This window comes from Charadrius vociferus, unplaced genomic scaffold (assembly GCF_000708025.1).
Source record: "Charadrius vociferus isolate BGI_N301 unplaced genomic scaffold, ASM70802v2 scaffold321, whole genome shotgun sequence".
In the NCBI taxonomy this organism is placed as follows: Eukaryota; Metazoa; Chordata; class Aves; order Charadriiformes; family Charadriidae; genus Charadrius; species Charadrius vociferus.
In genome coordinates, this window is record NW_009646934.1 from 1,331,254 (window position 1) to 1,355,431 (window position 24,178).

A 24,178-nucleotide genomic window follows, 5' to 3' on the forward strand; every position below is an offset into this window, starting at 1 on the left:
CTTTTTAAAACACAAGCTCAAAAGCTTACCCTCATTTTGTCGTATACTGTGTGGTGTATGAGGATTTCTGGGCAAGAAGTATTTTTTATTATTTTTTAATCACATGGCAACGGTAACAACCCCCCCTAAAAAAATATAAAAGTGAAACTGCAATGGAACTTTTGGTAAAATATTCTTAGTCACAAGCAGCACTCCGGAGTATGCTGTGCAACATATTTGGCTCAAGTACACTTAGGATTGCTAGACCCAATTGGAAAGTCTCAGAAAGAACCTCATCAGCTGAAGCATGCTCTGCTGCAAGAGGTTTTTTTTTTTTTTTTTCTCCCCGGAAGAAAACATTCATCTTCACGGTGTCAGCTACACAAGGCCTCTGCTGGGAACACATATGCTCACATAAGGCCACTGAAAATACCGTAGGAGGACAGAACACAAGGAGGCACTTAGGTTTGCAAGTACTTCTATCCGTCACCAAATGCTTCCTGATTAAGATGAGGCACGCTGTAAGAACTCATGAAGAAAGTAAAAATAAACCAGTGCTATATTAAAGCGCTTCAAGAACAGGTAAGGTACCTACACGTAACATCTGGTTAGTGAAGATAAGAAATACAAGTTTAGCTTGCTCCCCCTTCCCACATCAGAATTTCAAGAGGACCGTATCATAGTGCTCTGTGCTTTGCCATGGCTCCAAGACGTACATACAATGCAAGAGTGAAACCGTGTGCTGTGCCATTCACTAATTCCTCGTCACTAGACTTCTGCCTGCATCAGTACTTCCTGCCAGATATGTCCAAGGCTCCCAATCGAAGTATTTTTAAAGCATCTCCTAGTCAAACCCCACGCAAAGATTTATACTTAAACAGGAAGTGCGTTACACCCAGGAATCCTGGCTTCAAATAGATTATTCCAGCAAGGGATTTATGGGATTTCTAACCAACAATAGACCTGAGAAATCGTAAGTCAGCTATGGTATCACAGTCTTCATAACGAAGTTAGACGTGAAAAGTTTCTACCTCCCTTAAATTACTGCCACAGTCTAACAATTGCAACAATTTCACTGAAGTTTGGACTTGGAATTCTGAAGGTGGAATGAATTTTCTAGGATAACACACACATTCTTAACACGTCAAATTGATCACTTTACAGGTAACTTAGACATAGGTCTGCTATAAAATTAGAACTTGAGTGAACTTGAAGCTACACTGGAAGAGATTAAGCCTGAATTTCTGCAGAAATTGGCAATAATGTGTTCAGCAGCAGCTTTTAGCCACATATCAAGAAGTCTGACAGGATCAGGATTTCTCTACTCCTGCTGTAAACTTCTAGTTTAAAAAAAAAAAAACAACACACAAAAGTTACTCAAATAAAAATGTCTTTTTGCACATCACTGTAACATAAGCTGCTTGAGGTTGTCGTGGAGGATGGTATCCTTGACATCACGGAAAACTAGCCGGATGTTTTCTGTGTTAATAGCAGTGGTGAAGTGGTGGTAGAGGGGCTTCTGCTGCTGGTCCCGGCGTTTAGTACGAAAACAATCCACCAGGAATTTTTGGACATCTGTTAAGCAGTGGGGATCCCCTTCAAACTCTGGAAAATAGTCTTTGATGCTCACTTTTTGTACTTTTTCCTCAAGCAAGTCCGTCTTATTTAAGAAGAGAATGATTGAGACGTTGCTGAAAACCCGGTTATTAACTATTGTTTCAAAAATGTTCAGGGATTCTGTAAGGCGATTCGTTTGCCGATCCTCCATAAGCACTTGGTCAAATTCACTTGAGGAAACAAGGAAGAGTATTGATGTGACACTGTCGAAGCACTCGAACCAACGTTTCCGTTCTGACCTTTGGCCACCTACATCAACCATTTTGAAAGGAACATTTTTTATTTCAAAGTCGTACTCATGAATCCCTTTCGTGGGTCTTCGTGCCAGCAGTATATCTTGCTGCGAGGGAAGATAATCCTAAAAATAAAAATAAAAAAAATAAAGGAGAGTTTGCTGATTAGGCTACAAGTCACAGGCATGGTGATCACAGCTGACTTGCAAGCGGGAGAAAAGCTTGCAGAGGAAGAGCACAAGGCTTAGAATAAACATACATATTTATGTATATTTATGTGCTAACACTGAAGCATTTTGGAAAGAACTGGAGTCCAAAGCAGGAAACACACCCAGTATTAAACCAAAACATGTACCCCAGAGAACTGAAGCTTTCCATTTGCCACATGACAATGATCCATAAACAACCTGAGAGGTATACCATCAATCCCTCCTGCCAGTTACTCTCCTTCTGGATTACTTTATGCTTCATTCACCCTCATCCCACAGAGCTGGGAAACACGCTGGCTGCCAACACTGCAATGCAGCAGATGGGGTCTGAAACAGGTTTCTCAAATCAGTAACCACCGTAATATCCCATTCTAACTCCGGGCACTCAGTTCCTCTCATGTTCTCGTGCCCACTGCATGACTGCTTCTAGAAAAAAAAAAAGAGAGCTGCTCCACTAAGTAATTTTTAAGGAAATCAATTATGCCAGAAAAGTAAAACCTAAGCAACTTGCTGTGTTTGTGCCGTGGATCTTTTGCATCCAGCTTGTACCAGTCCAAAAAGCCACTTCCATCAGCTGTGTACCCCGCCAGCGAGCTCACACAGCCTCATCTTTTTCAAAACATTCTGTGCAATTAGCAGAATAGGAAAAGAACTAGGTAGCTGATGGCAGCAGCCTCTTCCCAGTAGTACAGCCTGGGAGGGCACCTGAGACAGCTGCACCCTGACGTTCTCCAGTCTGCCTTTCCCCCCTCCGGAATTAAATAGGCAGGATAAGTGGGGTTTTACTGGTTTTTTGACTGTTACGTGAACAGCCATCATCAACGGATGCAGATGCTAACACGAAGAGTAATTCTTCTTAGTCAGCTTTCGACAGCTTGAAATTCAAGACCCGTATTGGGGATTTCTTCATTCTTAGAATTACACTTTCACATATGGTCCAAGACTTTCTGCTATTGAAAAAGTGCATCTATAACAGCTGGCTGACACTGAAGTTTAAAGCTTTGTTGTTTACTTGTTATGGAAACTTCCTTACATTTTTCCAGCATTTCTCACAACTTCAGAGTGATTTAGGTTTCAGAGTTGGAATTTTAGTCTCCCCTTAGCGAATGATCTTTGACAGTGCCAGTTACCAGACTTGGAGTTTTTATAAAGATGTGTAAGACCACGGTCCAGAAAGTCTAATTCAGTAATAAGCTGGGGTGGGGAGAACAAACACGCAACTACGTGGCAATTCCAATACTGGCATTCCAAGTTCAAGGGAGTTGGGCAAGTTTGATCCGCAGCCTTTAAGAAAACAATTTTAAAAATCACGAAGCAAGCATAATGTTCCAAAAACCCAGGGATCACTTTGCTTTACTATGTAAGCTCCAAAGTGAAACTAGCTAGAGAGACTGTTTAGTTTGAACTCTCGGGTCCCTTTATTCAAGCTGCCCATGACGAAGGCACTGCTTTTCATTGTGGCACGAATTACAAAGCAGCTCTCTGAAGCACCGGCTCCCCACCCTGCACTTTACTGTAGTGCTATTACACATCCAAAATCCGCACCACTTAAATCTGCAGGAGAGTTGAACTGCTGAAGCAGTACCATGGTTCTCTCCAAACTGAGCAACAGACACGTGTTTCCACCCCCTCGCCTGACTGAAGGAAGCAACTTTAAAGGGCAGTGAGATTTCTCTCTTCATTTGTTAAACTTATCCTGGGTCTTTTCTACCAAAAATTGTTAGAAAGGGAGAACAATGAGATGAATAGAGCAATGACTATCAAACGTCACTGGGCACACGTGAAGGGATTTTGAGTAAAGCTGACAACATGTAGGCAAGAGAACGTCGCAGGTTCAACACTCATTCCATCTTTCAAACAGGAACGTATAATCTTTTGTTATTCAGGAAGTTAGTCTCAAGTTCTCTGAATAAAACCACAAAGTCCTCGGAAAGCTCAGGAGTGATTGCAATTCTTCAAGTAAATAAAAAAAAAATCAATTAGTGTAATAGGCAAAGCCATATACACCTTTAATATTGAAAAAAAGAGCACAAAGCAAACTGTCCTGTGAGTTGGCCTGTACTGTTTATTCAGTAAAGCTTTCAAGAACAAGGAGCTTATCCCTAGAATTTCTGACAAATTCCCTCTCGAGTATTATTACTCATTTAAAATTCCTTCCACGGTGGCAACCACAAATAAAATCCTTTCAAGTATTTTCAAGTTCTGCAAGCACCGAAGACCTACCATGTTTTATACCAGATAATGGCTGTTCTGATGCAACAGTCTGCGAATAAGGGCACTGGCAGTCAAGTGCTCAGCCTGCAGCCATCATCTGGCTACCGGAAACTAAATACAACAGCTCCTAAGAAATCTCCCAGTATTTTGAATGGTTATTGTGTTTTCTCCCTCATGCCCAGATCCTTGGGATACTAGCAGCTTGCCACTGTAGCAATTCTGAACCAGTCCCTTTCTCACTGTTGATCCCCTTCTGCATAGCTGCAGCAGCATTAGGTGAGTATTTTCCTTGAACAGCACCCAGTACTATTTTCGAAGTCCTTTCAATGTTTTGCCACTGTCAAACAGAAGTTTTATTTCCAGAAAGTTTCTTGGCCCTTGCATAGCCCTCTGGTTTTGACCTGTCAGTGATGAACTGCTGAGATAATGAGACAGTCAAAGTTAACTAAAGTTATCTGACGAGACACTAATTACATTTCATCTGTTTAAAACCCAGAGATCAAAGACTACTTAAAACTCAAGACTGAAAAAAAAAAAAGGGAACTTACTTGTTCTCCAAGTTTATCCAAGTTGTCCAAGAAATACTTTACAGATTCCCCCTAAAAACAAAGCAAACAGTTATTTAAATAAGTGGCACACTTGATCCCAACAGTTTACATTCTGAGGTCCAGTTAATTTACTGAAATCTAGATTTAAGTGTTGTAAGCTTTAATCACTACTGTTTTTTAAGCAGCTATCCTAAGAACACAACTGATATTTTATTTTTAAGCAAGTTAGTATTTAAGCTTAAAAGCATAGGTAGGCACATTTATAATAGTTAAATTCTTTCCAAGTTTAGAATTCTTAAATAAATCCTACAGTGTTATCCACAGGGAGTATCAACGAGACAACTACACCTTCATTATGAAAAGACACATTCAATCATTCTGCCCCTTTGGAGAGTCTGCGCACACAGGCATTCAGGTACAGGGATTAATCACCGGAAATAAGTCAATTTATAACTGCATTGCCCTACGATCCCATTCATACAGGTACTTCTCCTAAGCACAGCAAGTGACTAGCAGAATAGAGGATGAGAAACCACAACAGATGAAGCATTCTGGTAAAGCTTCCTAGCGGAGACCACGTTGGACAAGAGCTTCTTACTCTGGAAGTAAGGAGCAGAGCTCCGCACTGCCACGCTGCATGCTACCACATCTACTACAGAGGTTATCTTCCGGATTCAATCCATCGCTATCCATGCAAATAATAAATGTAGCTTTTAATCCCTCCAGTAATGTGGAACTAAGAATTTTTTATTGTAAGCCTAAACTGCAGTCAGCTCTCCAGAACTCTGTTAGGCTGCTGGGATTAAGGAAGAACTCTTACAAGGATGGTGCTGAACCTGAGTTCACTTGCACTAGGTGAGTTACTGATTGAATTTATTGCAAAGGAAAGTAGTACCCTTTTAGGATTCTCAGCATCATGACAGAAGCAGAAACATGCTTCCTTTGGAAAACTCTTGATTACCAAGCTGTAACTTATTTACTTTATAGTAAATACAGAAAAGAAACCATCTGTGTTTTCACTCTGCAGATGGAAGAGCTGGAATTCAGACTGAATTTTCTTGATGAGAAACTCAAGAAGCATCCAAGGCTGGGGTGACAACATCTAAGCCAGAGAAGGGAATTAGGACAGGAGTTGCACCCTGATAATGACTTCCCCTCACTTGAATTTGAACTCTGTAAACTTATCTAGGAAGAATATCAAACCTCAATATTAAACCGTGTCACCTAAGCAGCAGTAAACTCGGGTAAACAGCAGTCCAAAAAGGGTTCTAGCAGACACATAAGCCAGGTACCTTTGCAAGTTTTCCAGGTACTAAAAAAAGTTATATAATACAAGTAGATACCGCACCTTTAAGTACACAATTTGAACATCAACTTTTAATTAGGCAAGACTGGGACTCTGGTTGAAACATGCCTTGTGCTTGACACACCTGCAGGGAAGGAGTCCAACACAGCTCTTCTACCTTATTTTACCTTCTATTTTACTTAACTTTACTGGTTTTCTCCGGGGTGACAAACTGCAGCAGTAACACTAACCATATTAAAGCCTGGCAGCACACAGCAGCAACTACTTGCAATGACGGCGGTATTTTACACCTACGTCTCTTTCAGCACTTCAGAAATCCATTTGAGCCTCAATCCTAGTGTACGGGGAAGAACATTCCTATTTCACAGAAAATAAAGATACACAACCTTGATGCACAAATCCGCCAAGTTTCTCAAGCAGAAGTAACAGGAACAGAATTCAGGCTTTCCAAGTATTAAGACCACTGTCTGTAGCTGAAGGTTAAGACAAAATAAAGTTTAACGTCAGACTTAATTTCTTTTTTAAGTCCTAGTAGGAGCTGGCAACCCTCCCTCCCCCACAGGACTACACACAAAGTGGAGGTACTTATTCTGGAATACCTGAGCCTCAGAGGCTGTAAGTACGCATGTGGCTGTGTGTGCATGCATACATGTATTTTAATCTTAGAAGGCTCTTTTTTATACTGCTTATGTCAAACCTATTCTCTAAAGAGGCATTAACTCCACAGTGCTGGAATGCATGAGTTACTACTTCTCCTTTAAGTCCTGGGGCTTACTGCTACTGCAATGGATTGAGCAGTTGGACCAGACAAGTAAGCCACAGCCTGCAAAGGTCACAGAACACCCCCAGAAGCAGCTTCGCAAAGAGAGGATTTCCTGAAAACATGAATGCAAAACACATGGGCCTGCAGCAACAGCAACGCTCTAGAGCCACACATCCCACAGCCAGGTAACTGCCAGAAAGCACACCGAGAACACCGCTTAGCTTCCCAGGCTGTCACGTATCAAAGTCAATGGCAGACAGATATCAAGGTGGCCATCCTGAAACTCAAGAGATTAAACTCTACAAGCAATCAGTTACAAGTACAATACAGTTAATAAAGCAGTGACATACCAGTTTCCCTCCTCCACGTCTTTGGCTCAGTCACTGGGTTCTGCCCTTATGAAAATCTATTCAGACAACTAATATGACACACCAAGCAAGTGCCGTCAACCTGGCTCAACTCTGTATTTAAGGATAAAAGTTGTTCAATCATTGGCTTTTGTCAATTTGCATGGCATCAAGAACTTACAATAGCTTCAAATTCATCATCTGTTCTTCCATCACATTCCGGACACCCCTCCACATCATACACCTACAGCACTCGTCAAGGCACTGGCTTAATTTTCTATCTGACCTGGACATCTTCATATTCGCAGGTCAAGCTCTGCTAACTACAGATACTCTTCAGCAGCAAACTACCACGACTAACAGATTGTTATCAGAATGCACTACTGTGGAACTGAAGAGTTTTGACCCATTTTAACCAAGCTTCAAAAAGACGGCATTACAAAGCAACCAAGCAAGACTTCCGATCCTTTTCTAAAGGGGTGAACCTACGTATTTTATGCCATAATGAAGAGAAACCTACTGAAAAACCCACCACACAACATGCAATGAAAGCCTCAATGTGAGCAGTTGCTAAAACTGAGTAAGAAAATGATCTATTTACAACGCTGTGTGACAGCAGCGCCAAAGATAACTTCTGTGTTAGGCTGCTTTTTCTTGATATTAGATACAAAACTAGGTATTTCACTCTGTAAATCAATGACAGTGGCTATATTTAAATGGCTTTATTCAACAGACAGTTGTCGCATTCTAAAATTTCCCTTTAGACAAACTGTAAACTCTTTGGTTTACCCGAGATGACTAGAAAAAAGAAACTGGGTTTCCCCATTCTGCCCCACTAACTCCAGTGTGGCTCACCACGTCCAGCCCCTGCCACGTGGCTGTTGCATCAGTCGATCTGCTGCCATCATGCCACACAGGAGCCACGCCAAGGACAAAATCAGTAAGAGACTGAGGAACGGCAGGATCTGCCCCCATTAAAAAAACTCTATAATTCTGCATTACATTCCTGTTGTCTTCACACACGTGTTCTGTGAGCACATACGATGGAAATTTAAATTAGAAATCTGGTTAAAAAAATATAGTGATGTCAGGGTCTTAAATTAGCCACAGGTGAATTTTTTAAATACAGGTGACCCCTTTAAAGTCATTTTTACAGTTGAGCAGTTCTGAACTGCAAACTTCTGAAGAAACCATACCATTGAGCCTTACTCACCCACTGCTCGCGTCCTTCTACTTAACACCCAGACCAAAGATGCCAATAGAAGTGACAAAGTCAAACTCAGGTTTGAGTGCCTTTCTCATATGCGTGCTGACATACTGCAATAAAGCAATCTTCTTGAACATACACCAACACAACAGAATGAATGGCCTATACGTGACCTTCAATGATCTTAGAGTGTAAGGTGACTGCACTTCTGCTCTTTTAATATAGTATTAAAACATATCAGAATAGAAGACTTTAAGCAAACACTTTGCTTATAGAAGATGCCCCTTTTTGTTCAGATGGAGTATACACAACTCAGCTGCTGCCCTTCAGCCTCCTCCTGATTCAGAAATGCATGTAAACCACAGGAAGTTGACTGTTAAATAACTTTATTCATAACTGTCAAGTATTCCATTTTCAGAAAGGTTTGATTCAAAACAGCTTGTGTGCCTCCTGGAGTCTTGTGATCCTTACCAAAAAAGGCCAAACCAAGTGATTTCATCGTGTACATGCAAGTGATTTACAAGAAAATACAACTAAATCATATTCTTATCAAGGTATTTGATGTTACAACAACAGCTTCCCTTACAACGCTGCATTTATTTTAGCTAGTCTTGCCCACACCTGTACAATGAAATACCTCAAGTTTCATGTAATGCACTCTTTCTACAAAGACAGAATTACAGCACATCTTGGTCATTTACCTATAAGACAATAGTGTGTTGTAGCTGATCATGTGGTCTTCTGAAGTAAACCAGATTAGTTATCTTTTATAAATAAAACATGGCACAGAGAAAGATTACTGTCTAAAATGTCACCAGTTAGTGTCTAAAGCAAAGTAACCACAAAAATATTTCTGGGGAAGGAAAAAAAAAAAAAAAAAGACTACATGAAATACACAACAGATGAAGACATCTTTTAAACCCAGGAAGTGGCACCAATTTATTTGGTTTCCATGAAAACAATGTCAGCAATCTAAATATGATTTGTTGAAACTTTAACATAGCCAAATGGCTTTTCAGCTGTTCTAGGGGAACACAGACACTACATTTTTTACAACTGCAATCACTTAAAGAAAAGGAGAGAGAAAAAGCATCAAATAAAGATTTAGTCATCACAAGGTTTAAAGACAGACACGTACAATTTATCAAACTATCTACATTTGGCTGCAAGTTCAGTGGAACATACTGAACTGACAATACTTAAGTATCCAAAATAATAAATCAGATGTTTAAAGAAAATAGGAGATATGACTCAATAACTCTGGATTAGAACTATAGGAACCACCAAACATTTTATCTTCCTGACCTTACTTGAATTTCTGTCAAAAGAGAAACAAAGATTTCCTATTTTATTTAATTAAAAAACCCACAAAAACACAAACAACCAAACCCAACAACATCAAAAGCTTTTTTAAAAGCCTAGTTTAGAATAAGAACAGGTAACTGTGATGTTTTTAGGCTGGCAGGTACTTGCCTAAATTGACATGCAAACCAAACCATGCATAACATGGGAATAGCAGCTTGAAGGAAGAAAGATGATGGAAAAATAACCAAAGCCTTAAAATTCTGCATCTCACAACACCCTAGTAATCCTTACAGCAGACACTTCATTATGTGTATTTTTTTTCTGTTAGCAGCTTAATCCAGATAAATCAGTATCTGAGGATTTTGGCAAAGAATCCCGAGAAAAGTATCTCTAACCTTTATTTTCTTGAGACCCCACCCCAGGCTGATTCAAAAGACAACTGACTGCAAATCAATACTGCTGCTACTGAAGTTTCACCAGTTGTCTTCTGAAATTTCAGTAATAAGCACAGATAATTAACAGAGAAATGTTTTAGCCAAATCAATGCAGATTTCCTAGTGGGAGAGGTATTAGAGAGCACTATAACCTCCTCCCCCTCTACCCCAACAAGGGATGTCCACAACATTACACAAAAGAAGCAGATGATCCAGATGATACATTTACGCACCTAGCTCTAATTATATTATCAAGCTCAAATCCACAATTGTCTTCATTGTTAGACCAGTAGAAGTTGAACCAAGTCTTATGTTGAGATACTGAATTGGTTTGGTTTCTTTTACTGGCCTCAGACCTGGAGGTAAATAAAATAATCTTGGTTTCTTCACAGCTTTCAGGCTTCTACAAATTAACGTCTCTCACTGTTCACTCCTCCCAGGGCTTTCTAATGAGGATTCCTCTTTCAAACATGCCCTAGTCAATAGAATAGGACAAAACCTGTACACATTCATACCTATAAGTTGTTTATGCAAGGAACTAAATTTAAAAACCAGATACTTTCCCTTTTTATAACAGCAATTCCGCAACTTGCTTGGTATCTCCTAAGGTGAGGGGAAACAGTTTGTTTCCCAATTGCCACTTCTATGCTCTAACGCTTGACATAGTGCTCTCTGTTTAAGCAGCAATTGTATTAGCAGTGTTTTGGGAGTCTACAACAAACATATACAAAAACTAATTTTAAAAAGGGCGCTAAAGGTATTTAGGGAAAAGCGTCGAGGTAAGCAACAGTATATTTGCTTACCCAACTGCAAGTCTGGGTCAAAATATTTGAGAGCATGCTAACACAAAACACATTTCCTGGAGAGAAGTATGTTTCCTTTCTAAGTGTTAATTATGGCCAAAGTTATGTTATAAACCATCATAAACTGGCACTCCCACCAAAACAAAGCAGTCCCCATTTATGCCCACACGAGCATTACTGCAGCCATGCACAGACCAGCCAACTGCTCCGGGTTAAACTAATCCCTCCCTGCCTAAGGAGGGAGGGCAAACTGCTTTAAAATGGCACTGCTGCCAGTGGAAGCATTAACAGACCTTAAAAGGGCTAAAGCACGGATACTGTACGTCAAGACCAGGCATTGCAGGATCTCCTAGCTTCTTTCTGTCCAGCTCAACCGTTTGAATCCTCATTTTGAATCTGATCTGCTCATTTCCAAAGAGAAAATTTAGGTACATTGGGATTAATTGCTGCTTCTTTGTAGAACTGCAGAGTTTCTGTCACAGGCTACATTTGCTTATACAGGAGTACCAACTAATCCTGTTCTCCACCAGTACATGTCACAAGTGCGTCACAGCTCATCCTACCCCTGAGAACACTATCCTACTTCCTCTTTTCGGCACCTCCTGCGTGCAGCTTGAGTTGTATTTGACTTTTTTCAAAGCAATCAGAACTGCATCACATGGTGTAGAAGTGAAACCTGCCTTGCGTTCGGCCACACAAACTGAGTATCTGTCCTAAAAAAAGGAAAAGTCAAAATCCTGACTCACTGAAATTAATCTTTTGTAAAATCTTTTGGTAGCAGAGCAGAATTTGTATTCAGAACAGCTGGATGACATTGGGCAGAGGGTGCTCAACAGCATGAAACTACAAAAGCACCAAGAAAGGGAGGAGTCGCGCTAAGTTTGTTTCATGACTGACATTTTTATCTTGCATAATGGCATTAACAAAGAAAGGTGAAGGGGTTTAAGAAGGGTTTTAACCCAATAATATCCCTTTAATCTGTTATCCCCTATTTACCGCGTAATCCAATTAATCCATAATTCTCAAAATGTGGATAACAAGTGGAGGGAGACAGAACACGCCAACCTGTGCTCTTGCACTACAGCTACCCCGGCAGCATCTGCAAGCTGCTGGGTACCCAGGAGCATCTGCTAGAGCTGCGAGTGAAAGAGGGAAGATAAACCAAGATATGCACAAACTAGTCTAGAACTGAATACGCCAAATGAGGGTCCAGGACCAGCTGTTTCTCCTTCTTGCACTGAATTCAGTTTTGCATTACCCTTCAAAGCGCCTCATTCACTTACACAATTCAGACTCGGATTTTCTCCAATCAGTAGAGCATTTCCACTGTTTCAAATATAACCTGCTATCCCAATTAATCAAATGAAGACATGATCAAGCACTAAGCAGAACTTAATCTGCATGCTAGTATACCACAGAGCAAACTGTTACAGTTTTGAATTACTTTCCTCAGAAGGAAGAAATCCAATTTCATTTTTCTTAGCTAGGCGTCCCTCCCCTCTCCTGAAGAAGGGATGCAATTGCCAGATTCTTAACAAAACTCCAACTTCTAGGCATGAACCGGTATTCCATTAAAGCCTACAGAACTACCATTTCTTCCACGCGAGGCACTCTGTTCCCATACCTGCAACTAATTCTGAAAGACTACTTGGAAATCAGGATGTGCCATATTCTATTAACAGCTGAGAATTTTAAGAGACTGCATAGCTTTGAGTTGTATGAAGTGATACGCCATTTGTACAACTCAAGAGCAAAACCCAAAGGTCTGTTAATACTCTCCCACAGTAAAAAATCCTAGAAACACAGAGCATTTATCCTGGCATGTCATTTTCCTTAGGATCACCAATGCTTTCAAATAAATGGCAAACTCAAGTCTACTGCAGCCCCTTCTAGATATCAGAGCCAGGTTAAGAAATGCAATAAGTGGCATACGGGACACAACACATGAAGAACCAGAGCATCTAATGAAGATGTTTCTGTTTGCCAGAACCTGAAGAGAAATTAATCCATGAAAGCAAATTGGGATATGCTGTCCGCAAAATCAGGTGCACTTTCTTTCTTCAACGATCTTTTTACTGTCTCCCTCGGGAAGTATTTAAAGTCTAAACTCCTCTTCCAGAAAGTTTACTTTAGGAAAGACACCGATACTTTGCAAAAGATTTTCAAATTTCATTGATGAAACAAATCTTCCAAGTCACGACACACGCAGAGGTAGAAGTCATATGAAAACATGCACTGACCAAGACAAAACAGCCATCTCCCAATTGCTATTTACACTCTGCGAAGCATCTATGTAAACTTCAGATGTTTTGCACACAAAACAGACTTGAACCAGACTGTAAACATTTGCTCTTCTTTCAGTGCACTGACCCACTGGCTCCATGACTTCATGTGTTTGCAACTCCAACTACATTTAATCTAACACTGAAGCAGCAGTGAGTCTGCGAATCTGCCATCCATCATTTAGAGCTTTGCTTGCTTTCAAGTTGTACAAGACTGGTGGAGGCTCCCAAAAACATGACAAATATTTGGCGTATGGAAACATATCAGCACTAAAACTGGCCATACTGAACTTCAAGATGTTTGAAAAGCCCATTATTGCATACTCCGTACACTAAATCACAACATTTCAAAAACAGAACCCTAAGCTAGATACCGATGCATGCAGTGAAATATCTGTAGGATTCAGTTTTAAGTGCATTTGGCTCCTATTTCAGCCTCATGAAAAATCCAGATGACCAAATGCTTTTTAGTTCCTTCCTCTGCCTCAATTAGCAGAATCCATTTCAATTAAATTCTGATATTTCTGTTCGCAAACAGTGACATACAAATACATCAGCTTTTGTTACAAGCTATCTGACAAGATTCACTCAAAGTAACAGTAAAGTACACAAACCTGCCTATACAGCAGCAGTATCCAAGAAGCTGCAAACATTTCACATTACTTGTAGAATTTCATACTAGAAATTAAGTAAAATAGAAACACTAGAAATTAATTACCAGAGGAACAATATAATTCTTTGCTAGTGAAAACAGTTAACATTCCCAATACAATCCAGATACACAATTTTAGTAGATCACCCTGCACTGAGTTTTTAACACGCTATTTTGTATAGATATTTTGAATTACAGATGGTGTCAGTGCACTGTCTTTCCTTGCCTGGAAATTCTGCATCCTCTTTATTTGGTCACCATCAGGTGATCAAATACCATCATGTGCCCAGTGAGAAGTGCTTCTGGGCAGTCTGCAGAGACTCCCGTCGGTTTGCTTAAAATTATTTCTCCAGCATCATTAAACAAAGGAAAAAGAAACAGAAACTCATGCGTGATTAAACATTCCTATATTTCTCATCCATAAATAGAATTTGGGGTCTTTTCAGTTCCTTGGTTAAATCACTGAAGAGGAGCATGAAATTCCAGTTATTTTAACTGAGGAGACTACGAAAGTACTGGGAAAACATTTAAGGGACAAATGTCCCTGATGGAGAAGTGTGCAGCACGGTATAGTGAATTAAGGGCTGTAAAAGGCAGCTCACTGCCTATTAGAGTTCTAAAATTTTCTTCTCTGAAATAGCTGAAGTTGTCAGTTATTGTGATGACATAGAATTCAGGGTGTTTTCTATATTTAAAATTCCTCAGCTCCTCCAGAGGTTTTACCTGATGTTTACTGTTAATGCAGACATGCAAGCGGAGAAGATACTGGAAATAACTTAGGACCTTGTTTAGCTGCTGGCATAGTCTTAACATTTTCTTTATTGACCACTTGAATTTGACCCATGAAACTACTATGGTTGCAGAATATAAGGGCAAACTGTTAGTCTCTGGGATTATTCAGAGATTTTTATTTGGATTAAATAAATCTATTGTTTGAGGCTGTTGTGTTAACTAACATGGTGTTCTACGATCCATTTATTCACTCTTAAGATATCATAAACAAAGGCTTAATATTCCAGAGCAATACAAAATACCAGTTGGTATCAGCTAGATTCCATCAGCACCACCAGCAATACAGCTCACTGTTCTGCAAAAGTGCAGGCTCTGCACCTTTGGAACTTCTCAACTGATTTGTGGTAAATTTAGATGCTTACAAAAACCAGTGTGAGCAGACAGAATGCTGGTATGAACATTATCTTGCTTTCTACATGAAACATGAGTACAGTTATTGTATCGTTTTTCTTACGTAGTAAGGTCAGCTGCACTTATGTTTTCTCACATTTTCTTAAGCAACTTCCTCAGCTACCACAAGCTGAAGTTTCCTATCGCTTTGCTGGTTCTGCGTAATAGGTACAACATGAACACAGAACATTTAAATAGTACTTATCAGAAACTGAAGTTTAGGTCAATAGAGACAGCCAAAACAGTCATCCAAATACAACCTGAGGGTACTGTGAGCTCAGTGACAGCAGACTTAACCAGCCTCTAAGGCTGAAGTCTTGTTACAGTAAGCTCGAATTAGGGAGCAGCAGCACAAATCAACACTGCCCCTGGCATTGCACCTTAATCCTAAAGGATCCCATATTTACATATGAAAAAGATCACTCCGTATTCTTTGCCTCAGGTGCAAAATTAATTTCACCTGTATAGATGGAAGATCACAGCTGCATTCATACCACATGTTTTGCCAGCACGGAGATTTGCTGACAGCTATGAATACTGGGACTTTGTAGTATACGTTTGGCTTATATTTAGTAAGTCATTTCTAAAGGGACAGTGAAGAGTATAGCCGTTGCTACCTTTAAATCCTGTGAAGTAATGTAACGAGACAGCGCTACGGACACTAACATGTAGTATCTTGCAGATTAGTAGCCAGCAAGGAAACGGGCTCTGAATGAGCGTTTGTACCAAGGTCTCGTGTTTCACTGCAAGCAGCAGAAGCAGCAAAAGCTCATCTAACGCATTTGCGCCAATTTAAAAGAATCTGCTGAGAACAGGTTCATGCATTCTAGATGTGTGAAAGGCTGAAAAAGTCTCTTCCTCTGAACTCTTTAGAGGTTGCTGGCATGCACAGCATATTCAGAAGGACACTTCTATTTTTTACCCTTAATTCATCAAGGCTCAGTCATTGAATCCAAAGTTTTGCAAAAAGGAGGTCACCTTTCAGCTTTTGGCAACAAAACGTTTAGGAAACCAAGGCACACGATGATCAACATGACACAGCTTGTTCAAGACAGAGTACGTATAAGAACAGATCGCTCTGCTCCCACACCGTATTGTGAAAGCCTGCATTTTAAAAGCAGTGGTTCCCCATAAACAGCCATCTGGATCGAGTGTGAATTAGGAATTCCATCCTCAGAGGCTGCACTGAAACCACAGAGAAGAGATGTGCTTGTACAAGCTAAGTGTAGCGCACAGGCCTGGAAGATAACTCGGCGTGCTGCTGCCTGGCACATGTGTGCTGGACTAACACGCCCACGTCAAGACAGCTTCCATTGAAAGAACTCTCAATCCAGAGCCACATCTGTGCTCAAAAAGAATATTAATGAAAAATAAAAATTAAAAAAAAAGAAAAATAGTAACCTTCAGAAAAAATTATGGCAAAGATATTCTTAGTAAAACCAGACCAGCTTGCACTACAGCATCAATTGGCAACACAAGACCACTGCTCTCCAAACACTTCAATATTTTACTGCTAACAAGAAAAATCAGCAGGCAGGAAAGGAAGAACGGTTGAAAGGGGAGGTGGCAGTCCCAGGAACAGCCTTTCAATGCACGGTAACTGACAGAGTCTGAAACAAAAATCCTAATCCGAATTTGAAAAATGATAAAAATTGGCACTTTGTGTTAACTTAGTATAAAAGTTCACCTGAAGATCATTCAGCTCAATTAAAATATTACAGTCAATCCCCATTACCAAATCACTAGTATACACATTGAAGGGCTTCTGGCCACAAATCAAGAACAAGGAAACTCAAGCCTCCTTATTGTCTGACTCTAGTGTTAATCCCTACATGGAGCCTTATTAACTCTGGCTTTGAGTTTGTATTATCTTGTTATCGGGGCAGGAAAACCAGCAAATCCTCAAGAACTAGAGTCTTTTCTGAGGATTTGAATTATAAGTAAAAACTTGTGAAGCACTTTTCTTTCCATACTTATAGCAACAATCTTTGATAAATCCTTTTCATATAAAGACCAAAAGATGGCCAGTAGCTCTAACCTTTCCAAGCGCTTTAAGGAGTCATGCTCACTGTACACTTGCCATCCTGTCATTTGATGTTTGGCAGACCTATTGATTGGGGAAAGAGGGGAAAATAGTTCATATTTCAACACAAAACAGCAGCTTTTTGTTTTTCCCCACAAAAATTTAAGCAATATTCAGTGTAACTACAACACCGTCTTTAAATAAAGGAACTCTGAACTATATGATTAAGTGCTCAAATAGTCAATGCACGTGTTTACAGAAATGCTGGATGATTGTATCTCACATCCGTAGCGAAGAAGATTCTTCTATCAGTCTGAGGAACTTTCTGCCGACAGTTTATGCACTCAAGCATGTCCTAATAGAAGCACCACCCACACGCTTCAAGCAGAATCAGAGCGGGACAACCAAACACCCAATCCCAGAACCAAGAGGAGATCTGGGAGAGGGGAAAGACATCTCTAGCCCCCAACTGAGGGGTGCGGGGAGGTTGTAGAGGATGAACACTGGGAGGAATATCAACACATCACAGAGGGCACAAGCTGTCAAAAGGCTTCTGAAATTCAGTGCCACAAATATGATGCAGATGCTTTTAATGAACAACACACACAATACTCTTTTTCCAGGTTCTACGCTCATGACTTCAGCAAGACGTTGAAGTACTGACCTCACAACTGTTTCATAAGATGGGCATCCAGACTTTGGAAATAGGAAGACCTCAACATCTGGCAATTCAGTCTGGCTTCAAACACCACTGACCTCCGCAGGATCACTACTCTCTAATCAAGCACATTTCAAGTATGTGCTGCCTATGCACCTGAAGGAATGGTACATTTCATAATACTTTGCAGTGGCCATTTGAGGATTCGTTATTTCCCGTAGAAGTAATTTAATGTCCTCTGTGTACAACAGCCCCATCAATGTTCAGTGACAGAAACCAGAAAAGCCCAACCAGAATAAGGTAAAATACAATCTTCCAGTAAACTGAACAACACTCTGCAAAAATAACTACTCTGCAACAGAAAAATGCTACTGAGAAGCTGCAGCAAAACTAGCAGTAGAACTTCAAGCTGAACACGCCTTTTCCTGTCTTCTATAATCTGATCTAGCGCTTGCAGACATGTCACAGAAGTAAACAGGATCCAGAGGTAAATGCATATCCAATCATCCTTACTGTATCATCTGTGTCTGCAGTTCTATGCAAATGCAGACAGAATAAAGCCTCATCACTGCCCCTGCGTGCCGCAGGTTCATGGCATAAAAAAATCCCTCCAACATTCAGTGTAATTTGCAATAGGCCAAAAAGTATCAATCTGAAGATCAACAATTGCTGGTAGCAAACATCCAAACCCACCCAAAAGCTATCTTTAACAAGAACTAACCTTTAGCACATTCAAAGCTTATCATGCATCTGAGCACCTCAGCCCTTATCCCACTTTTCCATTCTCAGAGAATTACAAGACTCCTGGAGACCACTTCAAAATGCTTCTCCGTTAACGACTCTCGCAGCATATTCAAGAAATGCAAGTTCACAGCAAACGCACTGAAGTGAGAGGCAGCGTACAACGGCACTCTCACTCAGAAGTGCTTTCGGCAGTGTTACCAGATGCGCAGCACCAGCACTAGAGCTCCTCAGCTGCCAGTGCCTCAAAGCAAATGTCAATGAGAACACCAAACCTTTACAACCACTTCACCGAACAGCTCACGAGTACAAATATAAAGGCTAGGAAATGCCTAGTTAAATCGGTTTGCGTGATGTAGAATTACGGTAACGGGCATGTTTATCCAAGTCATTTCAGGAGATTTTTACCGGAAATCAACTTGCAATGAGAAATCTGAAATGTTAATTAGATGTCAGAAAGCTTTAGGCTGATTCAGACTAACTCTGTAACTAATCCACGTTAGCCATCTCACGAGAGGCTGTAGAAGAAATAAGCTTGGCAGATGAAGGAGAGAAAACCTGAGGATGACCAGAATCCTAAGTGTAAGTTAGAGGAACTGACTATGCTACAGAGTCAAAATAGTCTTTAGTTAACTGTGTTAGTGGAACTATCACCCGAATGATTTCAGTTCGTAATAAAATTTGAGGGATTATAATATTAACCACTCAAGAAGTACTGAAGTGGCACATATTGTACTAAGCTGCAATTAGCTCTTTCCAGTTTTAAAGCACTGCACAAGTGTGAACTAATGAACTTTCATAAATACTGTTATTAGTGGCCAGAAGGCCCCTATTTTTATACCAAGGAAAATAAATCATATTGACTATCCCCATGACCACTTAAGTTAACAAAATGAGGAAGGACACTCCAGTGAACTAGGCACGGAAAAGCTGATTTCTAATTCCATTAAAATAAAACCAAGTTCTGGGTTTTCCCCTCTCACGCTGGTATAAAAGGACCACATTGTTTCTTTAGGCTTCTAGCATCGTTTCTGGCATTGTAAGTGAATGATGATGGAGAAAAACGAAAAAAAGCAAGAACAGCTCCATGACTTCTGACAAATGTACATTTATCCTTAAGTTTTATTCACATATATGCAGCAACTTTAATCTTAAACCCCCTTTCTCTGTACTTCCTATCTGTCCAGGTTACAAATGGCTCCTATAACTACACACTCTTGCTTCCTTTCCTCCAGAATTTCTATGTAAATTTTGGCATTTTTCACTCCTTATTCATCACTGCTCTGTTGTTCATTTGCTCCCTTCTACCTTTGCCCCAAAGTGTCCCATTCCCCTGACAAACAATACTTTCCCAGCATTCCTGCCTGTGCTCTCTTAATACAAACCATGTTTTTCAGTGCAGTGTCAAACTCAGTCTAGGGAAAAAAAGGTAAAGCTCGCTTAACAGTCTGAAAAGACGTTAGAATATGCACAGTCAGATAATGCTTTTCTACCATGCTCAGTTCCAGCCTTTTACTTTTTTTTTTAATGCCACTTTTCCCTCTCTCCTACTCACCTAATGATTGCTGATCTCCCCTTTCATTACATTTTTTGCCACAAGCAGTTGAACTGGAAGTAAAATAGTATTTTTCTCTTATTCCCCATCCTACAATGCTAACAAATTTCAGTCTTGAATCCTTACTTTGAGAGTCAGTACTTGACACAACTGAACTGTCTGCGTCTCTTCCAAATTCCTCTTGCTATACCTCCTGACTCGGCTGTGCTTGTCACTCCCTCCTTAACCATTTTGTCTTTGTTCCATATTACAGCACGTCTAAACTCTCTGAACACTCTTCTACAAAGCCTATCAGCAAGTATGGCAAAAATACGCACTGCTTTCAGGAGTTTTCTGCCATTGTGCCGCCCACATGGAGCTCTGTCATACCTTAAGCTGGAAGCTTACTAGGGTAAAACAGAGACTTCACGCTTGGCCACCAGTGATCACACTGCTTGTACTCAATACAATGACATCATTCAGCTTCTTTTTTCTTTTTTTTATGTTTATAACTTGGCTCAGGCTGAGATTTTGAAAGGATTTAGGAAATAAAGCAATGTAAGTATAAATAAAGCAGTTACCTTACTTTCAAAAATTAGTATTAGGACAGTACTCAACTATTAAGAGCACTGAAAAAAATATTCTCGAGTTCCACCTTCAGGATACAACACATCTATATTTTTGCAGAGAACATTATATAGATTTAGGGATTTCCAAAAGAAACAAACAGTTTTTTTTCTGTCGGATTCAGAAGAACACATTCTTCAAGTCCTACTCAAAGTGAAACTCTGCACATGCTTCAATTATGGAAAGAACCTACTTCTCAGAGATTCAAGATGACAAAATAGTAATGGCTCCCTCTTCCTTTGGTACTCAGCTGAAGTCACTAAACATGCCTAATCAAAGACAAAACAATTTTATCTAACCAATTTTAAAACTGATCACACCAGCACAGCAATCACATCACTAGAAGTCACATCTGCACCAGAAGACCACCCTGACTACAGTAGAGCAACTACCCTTTTATGATCACTTTGAAGGCAAAATCCAAGGAGCAATAGGTCTCATTAGAAACTTATTTACATAGCTCAGAACTAGGCTGGGCAGGCGATAGGCTACTCGAGCACCTGCCCATTCTGCAATCTCTTGAAGACATTCCATGATCAGGGCAATACATATTTATAGAGTATTTACACAACCTATTTAAGTCAGAGTATGATTACACAACCACTCATAATAGCTCAACAGGAGACATCATCAGCTATTGTTCAGATTCACACTAACACAAAGGTTATTTTTAAGACACAAAAACACAAAGCCACTTAGGTTTAAGAGACCTACAAGAACAGATTTAATCTATTTTAAGGTTCTCAACCCCCACCCCCACAAAACCCCATGCCCCTGGCATTTACTACACAAGTCTATGAACCAATAACAGTAAATTTAACTTAAATTCTTTGTTTCCTTTTGCGGCGTTTGCATGGAAATGGAGCAAAGGGACTTTAGCTGTCACGGGCAGTTAAAGCTCCAGCTCAAGAATCAAGACATGTTTCTTTTTCCTTTCCGAGCCCACTATTGAATTGCATACTCCATCTCAACCCCACTATTAAATTGTATACTCCATCTTCAGCCGAGAACTTCAATATTACAGAAATCTCATTACATGAGTATTAACATAGACATTCAAAATTAAACAGGAAGTATACAGAGGGAATGTTTGGTAGATTGCTCAAATTGGAATAGAGAAGGGAGTGGTTTTTAAATTCTTCTCATTAACCCATGCATATCTTTTCTTAAAAATTACGTTATTATTAATTCTGCTTTTATTGTAAACCATTTTTTGGTGTGTGTTTTTTTTTTTTTTCTAAAGTCAGTGCAGTAGTTAACAAAGGGTGGAAATAATCATATGTTAAAAACATTACACAGGTACCAGCTTTGTAACAAAACATAAAAGCCCTCTATACCTCAGCTTTCTCACATATGAAATGAGGCCAATTATGTCAGAAGCTCTTTATTATTTGTGTTTTTTAAAAAAGCAGGGGGAAGGAGCTAAATGCATCTGTTTGCAATACCACAGTGTAAAAGTCTACCATTCAAAAACGCTTAAGATCCATAAGGAGGCTGCTTGATCAGTGTTTTACGGAAAAGCAACACAGGAACAAGAATCATACACACAATTAAAAACACTGAAACACAAATCTTACCAGCTGGAATTCTCTGCGCCTGTCGTACGCATGCTGGATACCACTATCCGCCCATAGAGATCTTATGGCTGGAAGGTACTGTAAAAAAACGGCCGTCTCCACCATGCCTTGCGCCACCGTGACGGACCGAGTATCGAAAGCCATCATCGTATCTCCGTTACTCTGGTTAGCAGGATCTCCCCAAGGGATATGAAGTTTCTCTCTGGCATCTACGAGGACTCTCACACCTTTAACAACATGAAAGAGCATTGCAATTAGAGTTTCTCAGCATCTACTATTTCACTAGCCTACAAAACTGCAGATTCAAACAATGCACTTACTCTGTACAGTCAAAGCTCAATAGAACTATCCAGCCAGCAGAAAATCAGAAAGTTTCTGAAAAATTGACTCAAAGCACTACCTTTTCAGATATTTGCTATCAGAAAAGCATGGCCATGATCAACAGTATAATATCCACAGCACAAGCTTAAGTCTTGAAAAAGTGCTATCTTTACTTACTAAAGACCCAATCTGCGCTACCAAGCAAACTTTTCCACAGATATTTATACTTCCCTCTGATTTCCAGAGCCATTCTACAGTCATTAAATTTACCTGGCGCAAATACAAGACAAACAAAGTGTGTTTAAAAGCTTATTTCAGAATACGTTAAACATATTTAAAATAAACTGTCAGATTTATGTTTAGGTTCCCTAGTCTTTGTATTCTTATGAACTTGGTATCCTGTTATATCTAACTGTATAGTGTTATCACTGCCTTTAACATTTTCAGAGATACGAAGACAACATTTACTAAAATCACAGCACTTTCTGAAAATTATGTTTTTACTGCTTAAGCGCAGAAGAATTTGTATCACCTACAGACTTCCCCACGTTTTTTGTTGTTGTTTTCGTAAATAGCGTCGAGGAGAAACAGAGTATTTTAACCTTCTCTGATACAGAACTTTAAAAAAAATAAATCATTGTGCTGATACCGACAATGCAAATGCAGGGAAATTAATTCTAGTAGTAAATTTACCAGTGAAAAAATAAAAAGAAAATTCCAGAAAGAATACGCAACTGTAAAGTCACAGGGAGAGGTATAAGGAACTAAGAAGTAGCAAAAAATTACTGTATAATAACATACTTATTCAATGCCAAAGTATTTTTTCAAGCTTCACTCTCTTTCTATAATTCTTCTATCTGTCAAAAGCCATGACTGCAGGAAAGCAGCCTCCAAAACAGATCTGCAGTCCCTACGTGTATACTTTCACAGAGTAGGAAGTACCTTATTTTATTGATAAACTATAACCTGGCCAACGCACATGCTCGTGATTTCTACTGCCTTGCTATTTATAGTTTTTCCAGGCTTGATTTGTAAACAGTTTTGTAAAACCATTCTCTTCAAGAGCCACTGGACCTCAGCCCCCTTCAAGAGCGGGGCTGAAGCCTGACAATACTTTGCTGTTTTGAGAAACTTAGATATGACTTTGCCTATTAAACAGTCCAAACCGAAAATCTGACAAGTGATTTAGATAAGAAAAAGAAACTAAGTGAGGATGACAGCCGTGAAATCAAGAGCCCACTCTTAAACCATGTGTTTTGGCAACACATCTATGAAAAGTGGCTCTACGTGCAGGTTTCTGTTAATTGATGTATCAGCCTAGTTTCCAACATGATGGCAACGTTCCTTCCACCGCAGCAAAATGCGGAGAGCGCTTCCTCCTCAGGCACAGGACACCTCTCATCCTCACGCACTTTCAGGTGCATCTTCCCCCCCCCGTCCATTACCGCTCGTTACCGCCATCGCATTACCGGGAAACGGCAAAGCTCGGGACCTTACGGGACTGAAGCCGCTGCTCCCAGGGCAGGAGGCGAAGCCGCCCTCTGCAGCGCGGCAGGCCGCGCCCGGGCCAGCGCCCGTCCCGGCGGGGCTGACATCCCGCGGGCCCGCAGCGGGGC

At 40.1% G+C, this 24,178-nt stretch overlaps 1 protein-coding gene across 1 annotated transcript in view; it reads right to left on the bottom strand.

Moving 5' to 3' along the window:
* Nucleotides 1-585: 585 nt before the first annotated feature.
* Nucleotides 586-24,178, bottom strand: part of GNA13 (guanine nucleotide binding protein (G protein), alpha 13) — a 24,045-nt gene continuing 452 nt past the window's right edge. The window contains exons 2-4 of the mRNA XM_009894770.1: nt 22,242-22,468; nt 4,801-4,851; nt 586-1,954 (exon numbers count right to left, since the gene is read on the bottom strand). Coding sequence (XP_009893072.1) covers nt 1,382-1,954; nt 4,801-4,851; nt 22,242-22,468 — 851 coding nt within the window. The 3' untranslated portion in view covers nt 586-1,381. The remainder of the gene's footprint in view (nt 1,955-4,800; nt 4,852-22,241; nt 22,469-24,178) is intronic.